This window comes from Nomascus leucogenys, chromosome 2 (genome assembly GCF_006542625.1).
Source record: "Nomascus leucogenys isolate Asia chromosome 2, Asia_NLE_v1, whole genome shotgun sequence".
NCBI lineage: Eukaryota > Metazoa > Chordata > Mammalia > Primates > Hylobatidae > Nomascus > Nomascus leucogenys.
The window spans coordinates 156,149,157-156,163,276 of record NC_044382.1 but is presented as its reverse complement, the minus strand read 5'-3'; the positions used below and the strand labels follow the sequence as shown (position 1 = coordinate 156,163,276).

The 14,120-nt window shown below is 54.1% G+C and overlaps 1 protein-coding gene across 1 annotated transcript in view; it reads right to left on the bottom strand.

The window, feature by feature from the left end:
* Positions 1–14,120, bottom strand: part of LOC100587595 (AFG3-like protein 1) — a 30,358-nt gene continuing 16,238 nt past the window's right edge. The window contains 9 exon segments of the mRNA XM_030821126.1: positions 1–1,113; positions 1,116–1,202; positions 1,205–1,379; positions 1,572–1,766; positions 1,845–2,039; positions 2,554–2,669; positions 9,169–9,276; positions 10,977–11,085; positions 13,126–13,395. Coding sequence (XP_030676986.1) covers positions 1,073–1,113; positions 1,116–1,202; positions 1,205–1,379; positions 1,572–1,766; positions 1,845–2,039; positions 2,554–2,669; positions 9,169–9,276; positions 10,977–11,085; positions 13,126–13,191 — 1,092 coding nt within the window. The 5' untranslated portion in view covers positions 13,192–13,395 and the 3' untranslated portion in view covers positions 1–1,072.

The window sequence follows — 14,120 nt, the reverse complement described above, 5'->3', positions numbered from 1 at the left end:
GGACATCTGCAAATGGGCGTCTTCCCAGGTCCCAACCCAGGTGACCTAGACACGCATCCACCCACCCCAAGGCAGTGGCTGAGGCTGACACTGCCCTGCTGTTGCTGACCCCAGCGAGTCCTGGAGGCAGGTCATGTGCTGGAGAAAGCGCATGGGGCATCCTCATCAAGTCCCACACACCCCAGATAAGAAAAAGCAAAGCCTCCCTCAGTTCAAGGCGCCAAAGGGCCTAGAGCTCAGAGCCCAGAAGGGGCCTTCCTAATAAAAATCAGGAGCTACCCAACCCCAGGAAAACGGTTCACGAACAGGTACCAGGGCCAGAGGCAGCCGCGTGCTGGGGCTTCAGAACCATGGCCTCTCCACAAACACCCCTGAGCCGGCTGGGGCCCTGCAGAGCTTCCCCCTCCAAGACTCCAACAAAAAGGGGTCACAGGAACAGAAGTGATGATTCAGACACATCCTGCAGCGAAAGCACCTCCAGCCAAGGACAGGGGCTAGGTTTTTTAAGCAACTCAATTCCCTCACACTCAGCAGTGCTGCCACAGAGCCGAGGCGCAGGCGGGGGTAGGGGGGGGTACCCTGATGGGGAACCCAGGTGTGAGGCCCCACAGCTCCACCTCCTCCCTCAGCCATGCACCTGTGGGTGGTGTGGGCTCCTTTTTAAGGACAGATCAGCAGATCAGCTTCTACCAATCCAAACAACTGCTTTAGAAACCTGACTTCCCCTTGATACCTGGCTGACGTTCTCCTTTTCTCAATTCTACCAAATGGTGAGGGTTTCTGTGCTGGGCCCAGGCTCCGAGTGACTTTATGACCACATCAACACTCCTCCACGGAGGCCCCAGGAAGGCCTGGTGTCTCCAAGATGCCCCATGCAAGCTCCTCTTGAAGCTACTCTCGTGCTTTCCTCAGCACCACAGGGACCAGAGCCCTGGGGCCTCTCCCGTCTAACCCTGGACCCAACTGTCCTCCAGCAGGAGGGCTCAGGGACTCAGGGTACCCCCTCTGCCCACTCCCTGCATGTGGGCTCAGAGCACCCTAATCTAAAACGCCCATTCACAGTTGTCACGTTTTATTTTGTTTTGGGTGAGATTCCGCAGCTGCTTTGCAAAGCCCCAGGTAAGTGACAGTCACCCCAATTCCACCCAGCAGCAGGTGCAGGCAGCCACCACAGGCTACGCAGAGCCCCCCTGCACAGGCTGCTCCACGTCTTCCTCCTCCTGTCCCTGGTTCCAACCCTTCAGCCCCTTGGGTAGGGATGTGTCCTCCTCCAGGCTGCCCATGCCCTCTACAAACTCCTCATAGGTAGACTTCTCCGCGAAGCGCCGGGGGCCCAGCAGCTCCACCATGTCTGCCTTCTCCAGCAGCCACTGGTCCACCTGGAAACAACGGCCTACCTGTCAGACGGCTCTGAGGACCCAGACTTCAGCAAGCTCATGACCGTGACTCAACATGGGACCCGCTCTGAGGACGTGCTCACGGCCCAGACCTCAGCAAGCTCAAGGATGGGTGTGGCATGACCGTGACTCAACATGGGACCCACGACCCGTCTGGGCAGAGGCCACACTCACCTTCTCCACATGCTCCCGACACTGTGTCAGCAGGTCCAGGGTGCACTTGTAGGCGGCACTGACGAGATGCCAGACCTCCTTGTCAATGAGCTGGGAGGTTGCCTCGCTGTACGGCTTCTCCACCAGGGCCTCGCCTTGTCGGGGAAAGTCGAAGGACACCTGGCCCAGCTTCTCACTCATCCCAAACTGCACAATCTGCACGTGCGGAACCCAGGATGAGCCTGCGCCCAACACAGCCTCCTGCAGCCCGTGCCGCGGGATGCCCACCCTTACCTGGGCGTAGGCGCTCTGGGTGACCTTCCTCAGGTCATCCTGAGCCCCAGTCGTGATCTGCCTGAAGCTGCTCGGCCCCCGGCCCCCGAGCATCACGCACATGTGGTCGAAGAGCTGCTCCTGGGTGTAGAGGTGCAGCTCCCGGGGCAGGTACTGTGCACAGCCAAGTCCCTTGCCCCGGGGGATGATGGACACCTGAGGACAGGACACATGCCCTCATCACCCCAAACACTGTCCCCACTTCCTCCAGGAGCCACCCTGGAGCAGGCGGCCACCTGACCCTAGCTCTGACCACAGGTCCTTTTACTGGAACAGGAGAGAAGAGAGCCTGACCCAGGCCCCCCCACCCCCACCATGGGGATGCCCCGAGAAGTGCACCTGCCTTTGGGAGCGTCACATGGAAACCGCCTCTGTTCTGCCCGCCCTGCAGAGGCTCTGGAGAGGCCGACGGTCGAATTCAGAGCTCAGGAGTGAGGCGGGTTTAACACTGAGGCTGCTTCCTGGAGTCGCATGGCCAAGGCCCCATCTGGAACCCACTGCCCTGCTTTCCCACCCCAAAGGGATCTTTTGACAAATTCTAGAGCAGTATATTCCTTAAAAAGCTAAAGGGCCAACCCTTGGATGTACCATGCCCACATGACCATAGGTTGGCCCAGAGATACCAGGCCCAAGCCTGCCAGGTGGGCTCACTCCGGGTGGGAAGACCAACCTTCAGCAGGGGGTCCACGTGCTCCAGGAACCAGCCCACCAGCGCGTGTCCGGCCTCGTGGTAAGCCACAGTTGTCTTTTCACTGGGCTGCAGGACCTGGGTCTTCTTCTCAAGACCTATACATCACATTCCCGGGCGAGTGAAGCAGGGCAGGAGTAGGTGGCTGGGAAATGAGGCCGCTCCCTCTGCGCCCAGCCGTGTCTGCAGCTACACCTGATCCCCAGGCTCGTCTATACCAGACAGCAGAGGCCAAGCCCCAGCTCCATGCTGCCTTCTGCTTTGCAGTGAAACCCACTTCCCACATACCTCACCCAAAGCCTTAAAACAGGCCCGTCTGAAGCCAGTGGGAACAGCTGTGTGTGAAACACAGTGAGGCACCATATCCTCCGGCTTGACTAAAGATGACAGCACAGCATGACAGGACGGAGAGGGATGATCTCAGTGCCCTAAAGGCCCAGTGCACAGGCAGGTAACAGGACAAAGGAAAAGCACAGATGGCACAGCTGGCCCTGCTCAGAGCCCTCTAATCACACCAGGACGGCCCTCAGGAGGCTTTGGTGGCAGGACACGGTGACCACAGCTGGAATCCTAGAAATCTGGAGGCCGAGGTAGGAGAATCACTTGAACTCAGGAGATCAAGACCAGCCTGGGCTAAGTAGCAAGACACCATCTCTATAAAATTTTTTTAAGTTAAATAAAAATAAGCAGCTTTGGGCCGGAAGCGGTGGCTTACGCCTGTAATCCCAACACTTTGGGAGGCCAAGGCGGGCAGATCATGAAGTCAGGAGTTCGAGACCATCCTGGCTAACACAGTGAAATCCCATCTCTACTAGAAATACAAAAAACTAGCTGGACGTGATGGTGCCCACCTGTAGTCCCAGGTACTTGGGAGGCTGAGGCAGGAGAATAGCTTGAACCCAGGAGGCGGAGCTTTCAGTGAGCCGAGACTGCACTACTGCACTCCAGCCTGGGTGACAGAGCAAGACTCCATCACTTCATTTAAAAAAAAAAAAAGCTTTGGTGTTTGCTTTGGGATACTCGATATCGTAAGTACTTTACGTATACATTATACTTCGATAAATGGTTAAATAAAGCAGCAGAAGCTAGAACGCTCTTCCACCTGACCAATGTCAGCTCTCACAGCTTGGGGTGGACCATGAAGGATGGCTACTGGCCACCTCCCTGTTCTCCACCCTCAGAACAGCACCAGGGAGAGCCAGGCCAAGCAAGACCGTGTTGGCATCGCCTGGTGTGGCTGCCCCAGGAGACCCTTCCTCACAGCTGACTCCAGTTCCCCAAGCTGGCCTAGATGCAGGAGGCTGTGTGATCCAGCCCACTCTACAGTCTGCTGAGCTGAAGACAGAGATGGATACCGCTCCCCACCAAGCTGCAGAAAATGCACTGTAAGGCTGCGCTCAGTGGCTCACACCTCTATCCCAACACTCTGGGAGGCCGAGGTGGGCAGATCACCTGAGGTCAGGAGTTCGAGACCAGCCTGACCAAAATGGTGAAACCCCATCTCTACTAACAATACAAAAATTAGCCAGGTATGGTGCTACGTGACTGTAATCCCAGCTACTCAGGAGGATGAGGCAGGAGAACTGCTTGAACCTGGGAGGCAGAGGTTGCAGTGAGCCAAGATCACGCCACTGTACTCCAGCCTGACTGACAAGAGCGAAACTCTGTCTCAAAAAAAAAAAAGAAAAAAGGAAATTCACTTTGTTCACTTCTTTCACAACAGTACTGTCCTGAGGAGGCCCAGGAAGGTCCCTACAGCTTCCAGGAGGCTTTTCCCAGGAAATCTCATCCGTTCCCTTCAGGGAAGAAGGCTCCTTTGCCCTCCAGACTAGGCATTCAAACCTGATTCTAGTATGCTTCCTTGGGCCTCTGCGGCCTGGAAGGCCCATCCCTTTCAATGTCTAAATGTTGCTCCCAGAAGGGGCATGAAAGCTATTGGAAGATCCCAAGTCTCATATGTTGTTTAGAAAATTGCTTCCTGCAGAATTGATTTTTTTTTTTTTTGAGATGGAGTCTTGCTGTGTCACCCAGATTGGAGTGCAGTGGCACAATCCTGGCTCACTGCAACCTCTGCCTCCCGGGTTCATGAGGTTCTCCTGCCTCACCCTCCTGAGTAGCTGGAACTACAGGCATGTGCCACCATGTCCAGCTAATTTTTGTATTTAAAAATCAAGATAGGGTTTCGCCATGCTGGCCGGGCTGGTCTCAAACTCCTGACCTCAAGTGATCTGCCCACCTCGGCCTCCCAAAGTGCTGGGATTACAGGCGTGAGCCACCGTGCCCGGCCCCCAGATCAGTTTTGTTGAGGAAAATCTCCAGTAGAGGCCAAGGCTGAACTTCAGTAGAGACTTAGAGGTAGTGGGAGGTGTCCATCAGTCACCACTATTTAACCACATTTTTTGTTAACCTTTATTAAGGTATAATTTATAAACCATAAAATCCACCCATTTTACACACACACACATCAACGATTTTTAATAAACTGATCATGTAGTGCGACTATTGCCATAATCTAGTTTTAGGACATTTCCATCATCTCTGTAAGGTACCCTGTGCTATTTATATTTATAGTTCATTCCCATTTCCACTTCTGGCAACCACTCACCTCATGTCTGTCCCTCCAGATTTGCTATTCTATACGTTTTTGTTATTATTCTGCACATTTCACATAAACGGAAACGTATACTATGTGGCCTTTTGTGCCTGGCTTCTTGCATTTAGAACAGTATTTTCTAGGTTCACCCATGTTGTGGCATGCATCGATACTTTATTCCTTTTTATAGCTGTATTTGACTACAGTATATACCACTTTGGCCGTTCACCTGCTGATGGGCACTACAGATGCTTCCATTGGAGGAAAACAGACTCATCCCTGCTGAGGGACAGTCAGAGTCATCCCTGAGTTATCTCTGCTGAATCATCCCTGCTGAGTCATCCCTGTTGAGGAGCAGTGCTGAGTCATGCCTGTTGGGGGGACAGTGCTGAGTCATCCCTGCTGAGTCATCCTTGCTGAGGGGCAGTGCTGTCATCTCTGCTGAGTCATGCCTGTGAAGGGCAGTGCTGGTCATCCCTGCTGAGTCATCCCTCGAGGGGCAGTGCTGAGTCATCCCTGCTGAGGGGCAGTGCTGAGTCATCCTTGCTGGGGGCAGTGCTGAGTCATCCCTGCTAGTCATCCTGTGAGGGCAGTGCTGAGTCATCCTTGCTGGGGGCAGTGCTGAGTCATCCTTGCTGAGGGGCAGTGCTGAGTCATCCTTGCTGAGGGGCAGTCTGAGTCATCCTTGCTGAGGGGCAGTGCTGAGTCATCCTTGCTGGGGGCAGTGCTGAGTCATCCTTGCTGGGGGCAGTGCTGAGTCATCCTTGCTGAGGGGCAGTGCTGAGTCATCCTTGCTGAGGGGCAGTGCTGGAGTCATCCCTGCTGAGGGGCAGTGCTGAGTCATCCTTGCTGAGGGGGACTGAGTCATCCTTGCTGAGTCATCCCTGTTGAGGGGCAGTGCTGAGTCATCCTTGCTGAGGGGCAGTACTGAGTCATCCTTGCTGAGTCATCCCTGTTGAGGGGCAGTGCTGAGTCATCCTTGCTGAGTCATCCTGCTGAGGGGCAGTGCTGAGTCTCCTGCTGAGGGGAGTCATCCTTGCTGAGGGGCAGTGCTGAGTCATCCCTGCTGAGTCATCCTGTGAGGGGCAGTGCTGAGTCATCCTTGCTGAGGGGCAGTGCTGAGTCATCCTTGCTGAGGGAGTCATCCTTGCTGAGGGCAGTGCTGAGTCATCCTTGCTGAGGGCAGTACTGAGTCATCCCTGCTAAGTCATCCCTGTTGAGGGGCAGTACTGAGTCATCCTTGCTGAGGGCAGTCTGAGTCATCCTTGCTGAGGGGCAGTGGTCATCCTGTGAGGGGCTGAGTCATCCTTGCTGGGGGCAGTGCTGAGTCATCCTTGCTGAGTCATCCTGTGAGGGGCAGTGCTGAGTCATCCTTGCTGAGGGGCAGTACTGAGTCATCCTTGCTGGAGGGGCAGTGCTGAGTCATCCCTGCTGAGGGGCAGTGCTGAGTCATCCCTGCTGAGTGAGGGCAGTACTGAGTCATCCTTGCTGAGGGCAGTACTGAGTCATCCCTGCTAAGTCATCCCTGTTGAGGGGCAGTACTGAGTCATCCTTGCTGGGGGGGGCAGGGGGGCAGCTGAGTCATCCTGCTGAGGGGCAGTGCTGAGTCATCCTTGCTGGGGGCAGTGCTGAGTCATCCCTGCTGAGGGGCAGTGCTGAGTCATCCTTGCTGGGGCAGTGCTGAGTCATCCTTGCTGAGGGGCAGTGCTGAGTCATCCTTGCTGGGGGCAGTGCGAGTCCCTGGGGGCGGGGGGGGCAGTGCTGAGTCATCCTGCTGGGGGCAGTGCTGAGTCATCCTTGCTGAGGGGCAGTGCTGAGTCATCCTTGCTGAGGGCAGTGCTGAGTCATCCTTGCTGAGGGCAGTGCTGAGTCATCCCTGCTAAGTACTGAGTCATCCTTGCTGAGGGGCAGTGCTGAGTCATCCTTGCTGAGTCAGCCCTGCTGAGGGGCAGTACTGAGTCATCCTTGCTGAGGGACAATGCTAAGTCATCTCTGCTGAGTCATCTCTGTTGAGGGGTAGTGCTGAGTCATCCCTGCTGAGTCATCCCCCTCTAGGGGCAGAAGAAAGCAGTCTTGGTAACATTCCAGCTTTTTAACTTTGGTATGTAAACAGACATCTGAAGTCAGCCAGAGGAGAGAACAAAAGGGAGGAAGCACATTTTGTGTCTAAGACAGATGACATCCTTCAGATGCCTGCCAGGCAAGACCTCACTCACCATCCTGCAGCAGGCAAACATACAATCCTGTGTGAATACACGTCACCTGACACTAGGCAGGACACTGTGGGGAGCCAAGGGACAGGTATCGCTGGGGGCGCCACGGCAGCTGGAGGTGAGGAGACGCCACAGCAGAATGTTCCAGGGGTGGCGGGAGCAGGTGGGCATAGGTCAGAAGCCGTGGCCAATGGCCGCATAACCATGAGGTACTGAGGCAGCAAACAGCTGCGGAGCATGGGTGAGGAGAACAGGAATCCCCCGGAAAGTCCCCACTCATTCCTGAGGGTGATCCCGCCTAGGCAGGGAAGTAGGTTTCCTAGCATAGACCAGGATTCCATTAAAAAGAAGAGAGAAAAGCAAACGAGCTTCCTCAGCAGGGAGGGCAAGCCCCAGGCAGAAACGCTGCAGGAAGCATCAGGTTGCCAGATCCTCCCCTTGGGACATTACTGTCAGCTCTGCAGTGAGACTCACTAAGTCCGACTGTAATTAAAACAGAAATTCAAGGGGGTACAAATTAGTTTTGGGGCTAAGAAAACTGATCTCTGAGGCCTCTGAACGCTCTCAACAGGTAAAAAGTCCTGCAGACAAGGGTGAGCACCGCCAGAACTGAATGAGAACGGCCAGTCACCACCCCCCATGACAAGGAGCAGAGCACACATGGCTCCCACCATGTGGGGGACGGCACAGCCCACAGCACTCACCACTGAAGCCTAGCGTGAGCGCTGCCAGCCTCCTCGCCAGGGCGTCCTTATTGAGGCTGTAGTCCAGCTTCAGTGAGCGCAGGTGGACCTTAAAGATGGAGGACCTGTCTTTGATGTCGGGGGGCCTAATGAAGACAGGGAGGCCTGGGCTCTTGTGCTTTCTGGGTCTTCAGAACAGTCGCTCACAACCATATCACAGAAATGCAAGGACAGCTGGGGTCTCTGTGGAGGTCTCTGCTGTCATCCTCCAGACAGAGCTGGAAGCAATGGCAGAAACCAGCCGGGGCACACGCACATCTAGCTCCACAGCTACTAAACCCCTCAACCCAGGGCCACGCGACTTGACAGCAAGCAACACAAGGGCCACACGGGATTAATGCTTCCTGACAAACACAAGAGGGTAGGCGGAAGGCGACGATGGCTGACCATCAGGGTGAAGAGTAAGGGATAAATTGCTGTCTTCTAAATTATCAATTTTTAATTTTTTCATTTATTTATTGTTTTTGAGACAGTTTCGCTCTTGTTGCCCAGGTTGGAGTGCAGTGGTGCGATCTTGGCTCTCCGCAACCTCCACCTCCCAGGTTCAAGCGATTCTCCTGCCTCAGCCTTCCGAGTAGCTGGGATTACAGGCACACGCCACCACGCCCAGCTAATTTTGTATTTTTAGTAGAGACAGGGTTTCACCATATAGGCCAAGCTGGTCTCAAACTCCTGACATCGTGATCCGCCCGCCTCGGCCTCCAAAAGAGCTGGGATTACAGGCGTGAGCCACCACGCTGAGCCGACTATCAAATTTTTACAGTAGTGAAAAAAAAAAAAAAAGCTGGAGAATAAGTATCTTTTACCTCTCTCCCGCCTGTCTGTATTGCAGCAACATCCCTGCAGGCCCAATCACATATATTCTTGCCAAGAAGTGGACTGCCAGGGGCAGGACTGATAGCAGCAACTTGCGGCTCTCACACATTTTCAAAATGTTACATTAACTGCTTCAGAATTACCATCAAAATCTCCAAATACACTGCAAATCACCTAAACAAACTTTTTGGCCAAGGGGATAAAGGCCCAACCCGGAGAAAGGGGTACTCACCAATGCAAATCTGGCGATCAAACCGGCCAGGCCATATGAGGGTGGGGTCCAGGATGTCACAGTGGATGGTGCCAGCCAACACCATGACGTTGGTGGCAGAGTTGAACCCTGGACACAGGAAAAGCAGGTGAGCCTGAGCAGCAAGCCCAATATGTGCATGGCAGGTAACCAGCCATCCCTCCGCTAACTGGGAACCCCACAGCCTGGCTCAGGGGGTACAGAGAAGTCCAGGGCGTGGGCCCTCCTTATCCTGACTTATTACTGGTTCCTGCAGCCTCTGACACCACGTGGTGCTGGAGTGGAGGAGGGCAGGCCAGGGGCTGCACAGGAAATGGAACGCCCAGAAGAGGGGAAGGGAGGAGAAAGGCTGAGGGCCCCACTTCCCTCCTCTCTCCAGTCGGTCCCTTCCAGATATCAAAACAGTCATAATCTAGTTAGAATTACTACTGGGTACTAAAGACAAAACAGTATTTAGGAAATGCTTCTGGCCGGTAGAGAAAAGTGTTTACACAGCAGGCCTGACTGCTGTCCTCACAAAGGCCCGCTCGCAAGGGCGGTGTCTGGGCGCTGTGATTCTGGGAGCGCTCCCACCATTCCCTGAGAAAAACAGCTCCCTGGGCCCAAACGCTTTGTGCGCCCCCAGCAAAAACCCCCGGGAACCAAGCCTCTCCTGAGCTTCTTGGTCAACATCAGGCAGCCGTGCTCACAGCGTGATGCTGCGGGAAGTCAGCACGTCCCATGCGGCTCCACTGGGGAAGGGTTCAACACTGCACCTGGTCTCCCCGCGACCCAATGCGCCTTCTCCCCTGGCTGATTTTGCTGTGTCCTTTAACAGTAATAAATTAAAGCCCTGAGTGCTACTATAGGCTGAGTCCTATGAGTTCTCCTAGCAAGTCACCACATCTGGGGTGGTCTTAGGGACCCCAACACAGCCCTAAAGCCAAAGTGAAAATCAAATCTGCCAAAGGTCTAAGTGAAAGCTTTTCCAAATCTGAAAGCTGGCACAGAAGCCTGGACGTGTCCAATGAGGCTTTAGCAGGACTGACAGACGACGATCAGCCACATCTTAGCTAGAATCACTCTGAGAGGAGGCAGGTCTGGGGGGTCTGTGAGATTCTGGGTGATGCAGGGGCAGCAAGACAAGGCTCAGAGTGGAAGAAGCATGGGTTGTGCACACACCACCCTGTGGGCACCGTCAGAAGCGGCCATGCTTGGGTACCTGGTCCCCCTCCCCACAGAAGCAGGTGGCTCCACACTCCAGAGAACCCCCCTCCATCTGGGGGCAGGAGAACGCACTGGAGGAGGCTTGTGAATCTAACACAGCTTTCTCCAGCACGTTTGCCTGAGAGCAGCCTTCCTTAAAAACAGAATAATCAGGCCGGGCGCGGTGGCTCACGTCTGTAATCCCAGCACTTTGGGAGGCTGAGGCGGCCGGATCACAAGGTCAGGAGATCGAGACCATCCTGGCTAACATGGTGAAATCCCGCCTCTACTAATAATACAAAAAAAATTACCCGGGCATGGTGGCAGCCGCCTGTAGTCCCAGCAACATGGGAGGCTGAGCAGGAGAATGGCGTGAACCCGGAAGTCGGAGCTTCCAGTGAGCCGAGATTGGGCCACTGCACTCCAGCCTGGGTAACAGAGCAAGACTCCATCTCAAAAAAAAAAGACAGAATAATGAGGGATTCTCTTCTGGGGGTGACTGTACAGAAAAAGGCTGTGCAGACTGTTGCTAAGCAGCTGCAGGGGAACAGCTGCACACACCGTCCATCTCCACAAGCACCTGGTTCAGGGGTTCTCCTGCTCACTCTGGCCTCCAAAGTGCCCTTGGCCTCGCTTCCTGCCAATCGCATCAATCTCATCAATGAGTAAGACACATGGAGCGTTTTTTCGGGCCATTGCAAACATGTCAAGAACCTGAAACAGGAACCCACACAGAATTGGTTTTGCTACTGGTAGGAAGTCGGGAATGCCAGTTATCCTCCACCCTCCCCTCAGAAACCTCGGACCCGTTTTGCCTCGGTGCACCAGCACCTCCTACACATGCCCATGCCCAGGGCCCCACACCAAGCTATTCAAGTTGACCAGTCCTGGTCCAGGCATGGTGCTGAGGCCACCTGCAGCAGGTTCCCATCCACCTACCCTTGCTGGCCCAACGCCAACAAACATTTCCAGGAACTCAGACCCGCTCCCAGTGATGAAGGGCACATGGCCTCCCCTGCAGTTGCTTTGGCAAGAAGGGTCTTGCCGGTACCAGGAGGACGAGGGAGCATAGCTCCCTGAAACACAATGGTGACATCAGGCTCTTTAAAAGGGGAGCAGACGGTACACAGGACAGAGAGCTGTTCAAACTGGTGACTTCTGAGATTGACTAAGAAGAATCCCATTAGGGATGCCTAAGGAGCTAGAGGGCAGGAGAGGGCTAGACTTGCCCACAGCACACCCTGTCCTACCCATGTACTCCAGGAAAGGCACCCACCATGGCTACACACACAGCCAGCTCTTCATGATGGATTCTCATGGGGGATGCCACAGGCAGAGGTAATTTTGGGGAATCACTGTACCTCATACCCAAGAACGGGAAACCCAGATGGGCCCTGACCCCACTAACTCTTTCCTGACATCCACAGCACAGCACAAGGCCTGTGATGTAACACAGAGGCTGACATAGCCCCTTCTCGCAGGAGCCCCTGCCTGCTGGGAAAGGGGGACCAACATACCACGTGAGGGGCCTTTCTTGGTACCTGACTACCTCACCCACTCCATCATACAGATTTTCCCCAGCAAATACATGCGTATGAAAAAAACTATAATTTGTTCAGCAGCAATAGACATAAATTTAAAAAAAAAAAAAAAAACGGATGCGGTGGCTCACACCTGTAATCCCAGCACTTTGGGAGGCTAAGGCAGGTGGATCACCTGAAGTCAGGAGTTTGAGACCAGCCTGGCTAACATGGTGAAATCCCGTCTCTACTAAAATTACAAAAATTAGCTGGGCATGGTAATATGCAACTGTTAATTCCAGCTTCTCGGGAGGCTGAGGCAGGAGAACCACGTGAACCCAGGAGGTGGAGGTTGCGGTGAGCCGAGATCGCGCCATTGCACTCCAGCCTGGGCAACAGAGCAAGACTCTGTCTCCAAAAAAAAAAAAAAAATTCTGAAAGGCAAAGAGAACCACCCACCGCAGCACCTGACTATAAGCTGAGGTGAGTGGCAGCTGCCAGTGGAGCTCCAACAGGAGCAGAAGGCCCGAGGCTCTGCACATCCGTCACACACACCTGCTTCCCAGCCTCGTGCTCATCACAGTGGAAAACAGGTCTGTCACCTTCTGGCTCCGCCCCAGGTTCCCAGTGCTTGGTATAATCATTATACGCTGTTTGGAACAAACTACCCAGTGAATGCCCACCCCGTCGGGAGGTGCTGGGGGTTGGGGTGCAAGGCCACTGCAAGGATCTGGGTGTCCTCAGCCTGGTCCAAATCCCACAGGTGACTTAAAGGGTGTGTGAATCAAGTTTCTGTGAATGCAAATATTTCCGGGAAAAAAATCCATGGCTTCTCTCAGGCCCCCAAAGAGTCATGACCCCAAAATGGCACCAAGAGATAAACTTGCCCTGTGTGCCCAGCAGCCAGATCCGGCACCCTGACCCACACCACCCACAACGTACTGGCTGTCTGCCTGCACACACCTAGCCGCTGGCTGCCTGCACACACCTAGCCGCTGGCTGCCTGCACACACCTAGCCGCTGGCTGCCTGCACACACCTAGCCGCTGGCTGGGTCTGAGCTTACCAAGAGGCAGCTACATCTGATCCCAAGCCTGTTCATACAAGTTGTACCTACTGTTCTATGTAATTAATATTAAACTAATAAAACAGCAGTAAGAGCCAACTCTGACCCACAGCCATCTCTGGCTTTGACTTGGAGCTCAGAGTACTACTGCGTTTTCTAAAATCAATACCTTTGGAATTTGTGCTCCTAACTCCTGATATTGCTTGGGATTCTTCAGGAAATTCACAAATTCCATAATTTCCAATTTGGCTTCTTCGCACCCAGCTGCGTCCGCAAATCGCACATCGATGCTGCCCTTTCAGATCTTGGCTGTCGTCTCACCAACACTGAAGAGGCCCCTCCTCGTCTACTGCGCCTGGCTCCCATAAGGCCCCTCCTGGCAGCATAGAGGAGAATGCCAACCAGGAGAAGGGTGGGCACCAGGCTTCGCAAGAAAGAGCTGGAAAATCGAAGAGAGTATTACCTGTCACGCTCAGGAGGTCAGAAATAGCACCTGCGTGCCAGGCACGGTGGGTCACCCCTGTAATCCCAGCACTTTGGGAAGCCACGATGAGAGGATCTCTTGAGCCCAGAAGTTCAAGACCAGACTGGGCATCATGGCAAGACTCTGTCTCTACAAAAAATATAAAAATGACCGGGCGTGTTGGCTCACACCTGTAATCCCAGCACTACGGGAGGCCAAGGCAGGTGGATCACCTGAGGTAAGGAGTTCGAGACCAGCCTAACCAACCTGGTGAAACTCTGTCTCTACTAAAAGTACAAAAATTAGCTGGGCACGCTGGCGTGTGCCTGTAGTTCCAGCTCCTCAGCACACTGAGGTGAGAGGATTTGCTTGTGCCTGGGAGTTCAAGGCTGCAGTGATCCATGACTGCACAACTACACTCCAGCCTGGATGACAAAGCAAAACCCTGTCTCTTAGAAGAGACTGCTCTGGGACTTTGTTTTGCTACACAAAAGGGAGCAGGTTTTTTTCCTTTTTTTTGAGATTGGGTCTCACTATCACCCAGGCTGGTCGGCAGTGGCATGATCACAGTAACCTTGAACTCCCAGGCTCAAGAGATTCTCCTGCCTCAACCTCCTGAGTAGTTAGAACACAGGCATGCATGCCACCACACCAGATAATCTTTTAACTTTTTATAGATACGCAGTCTCATTATGTTGTCC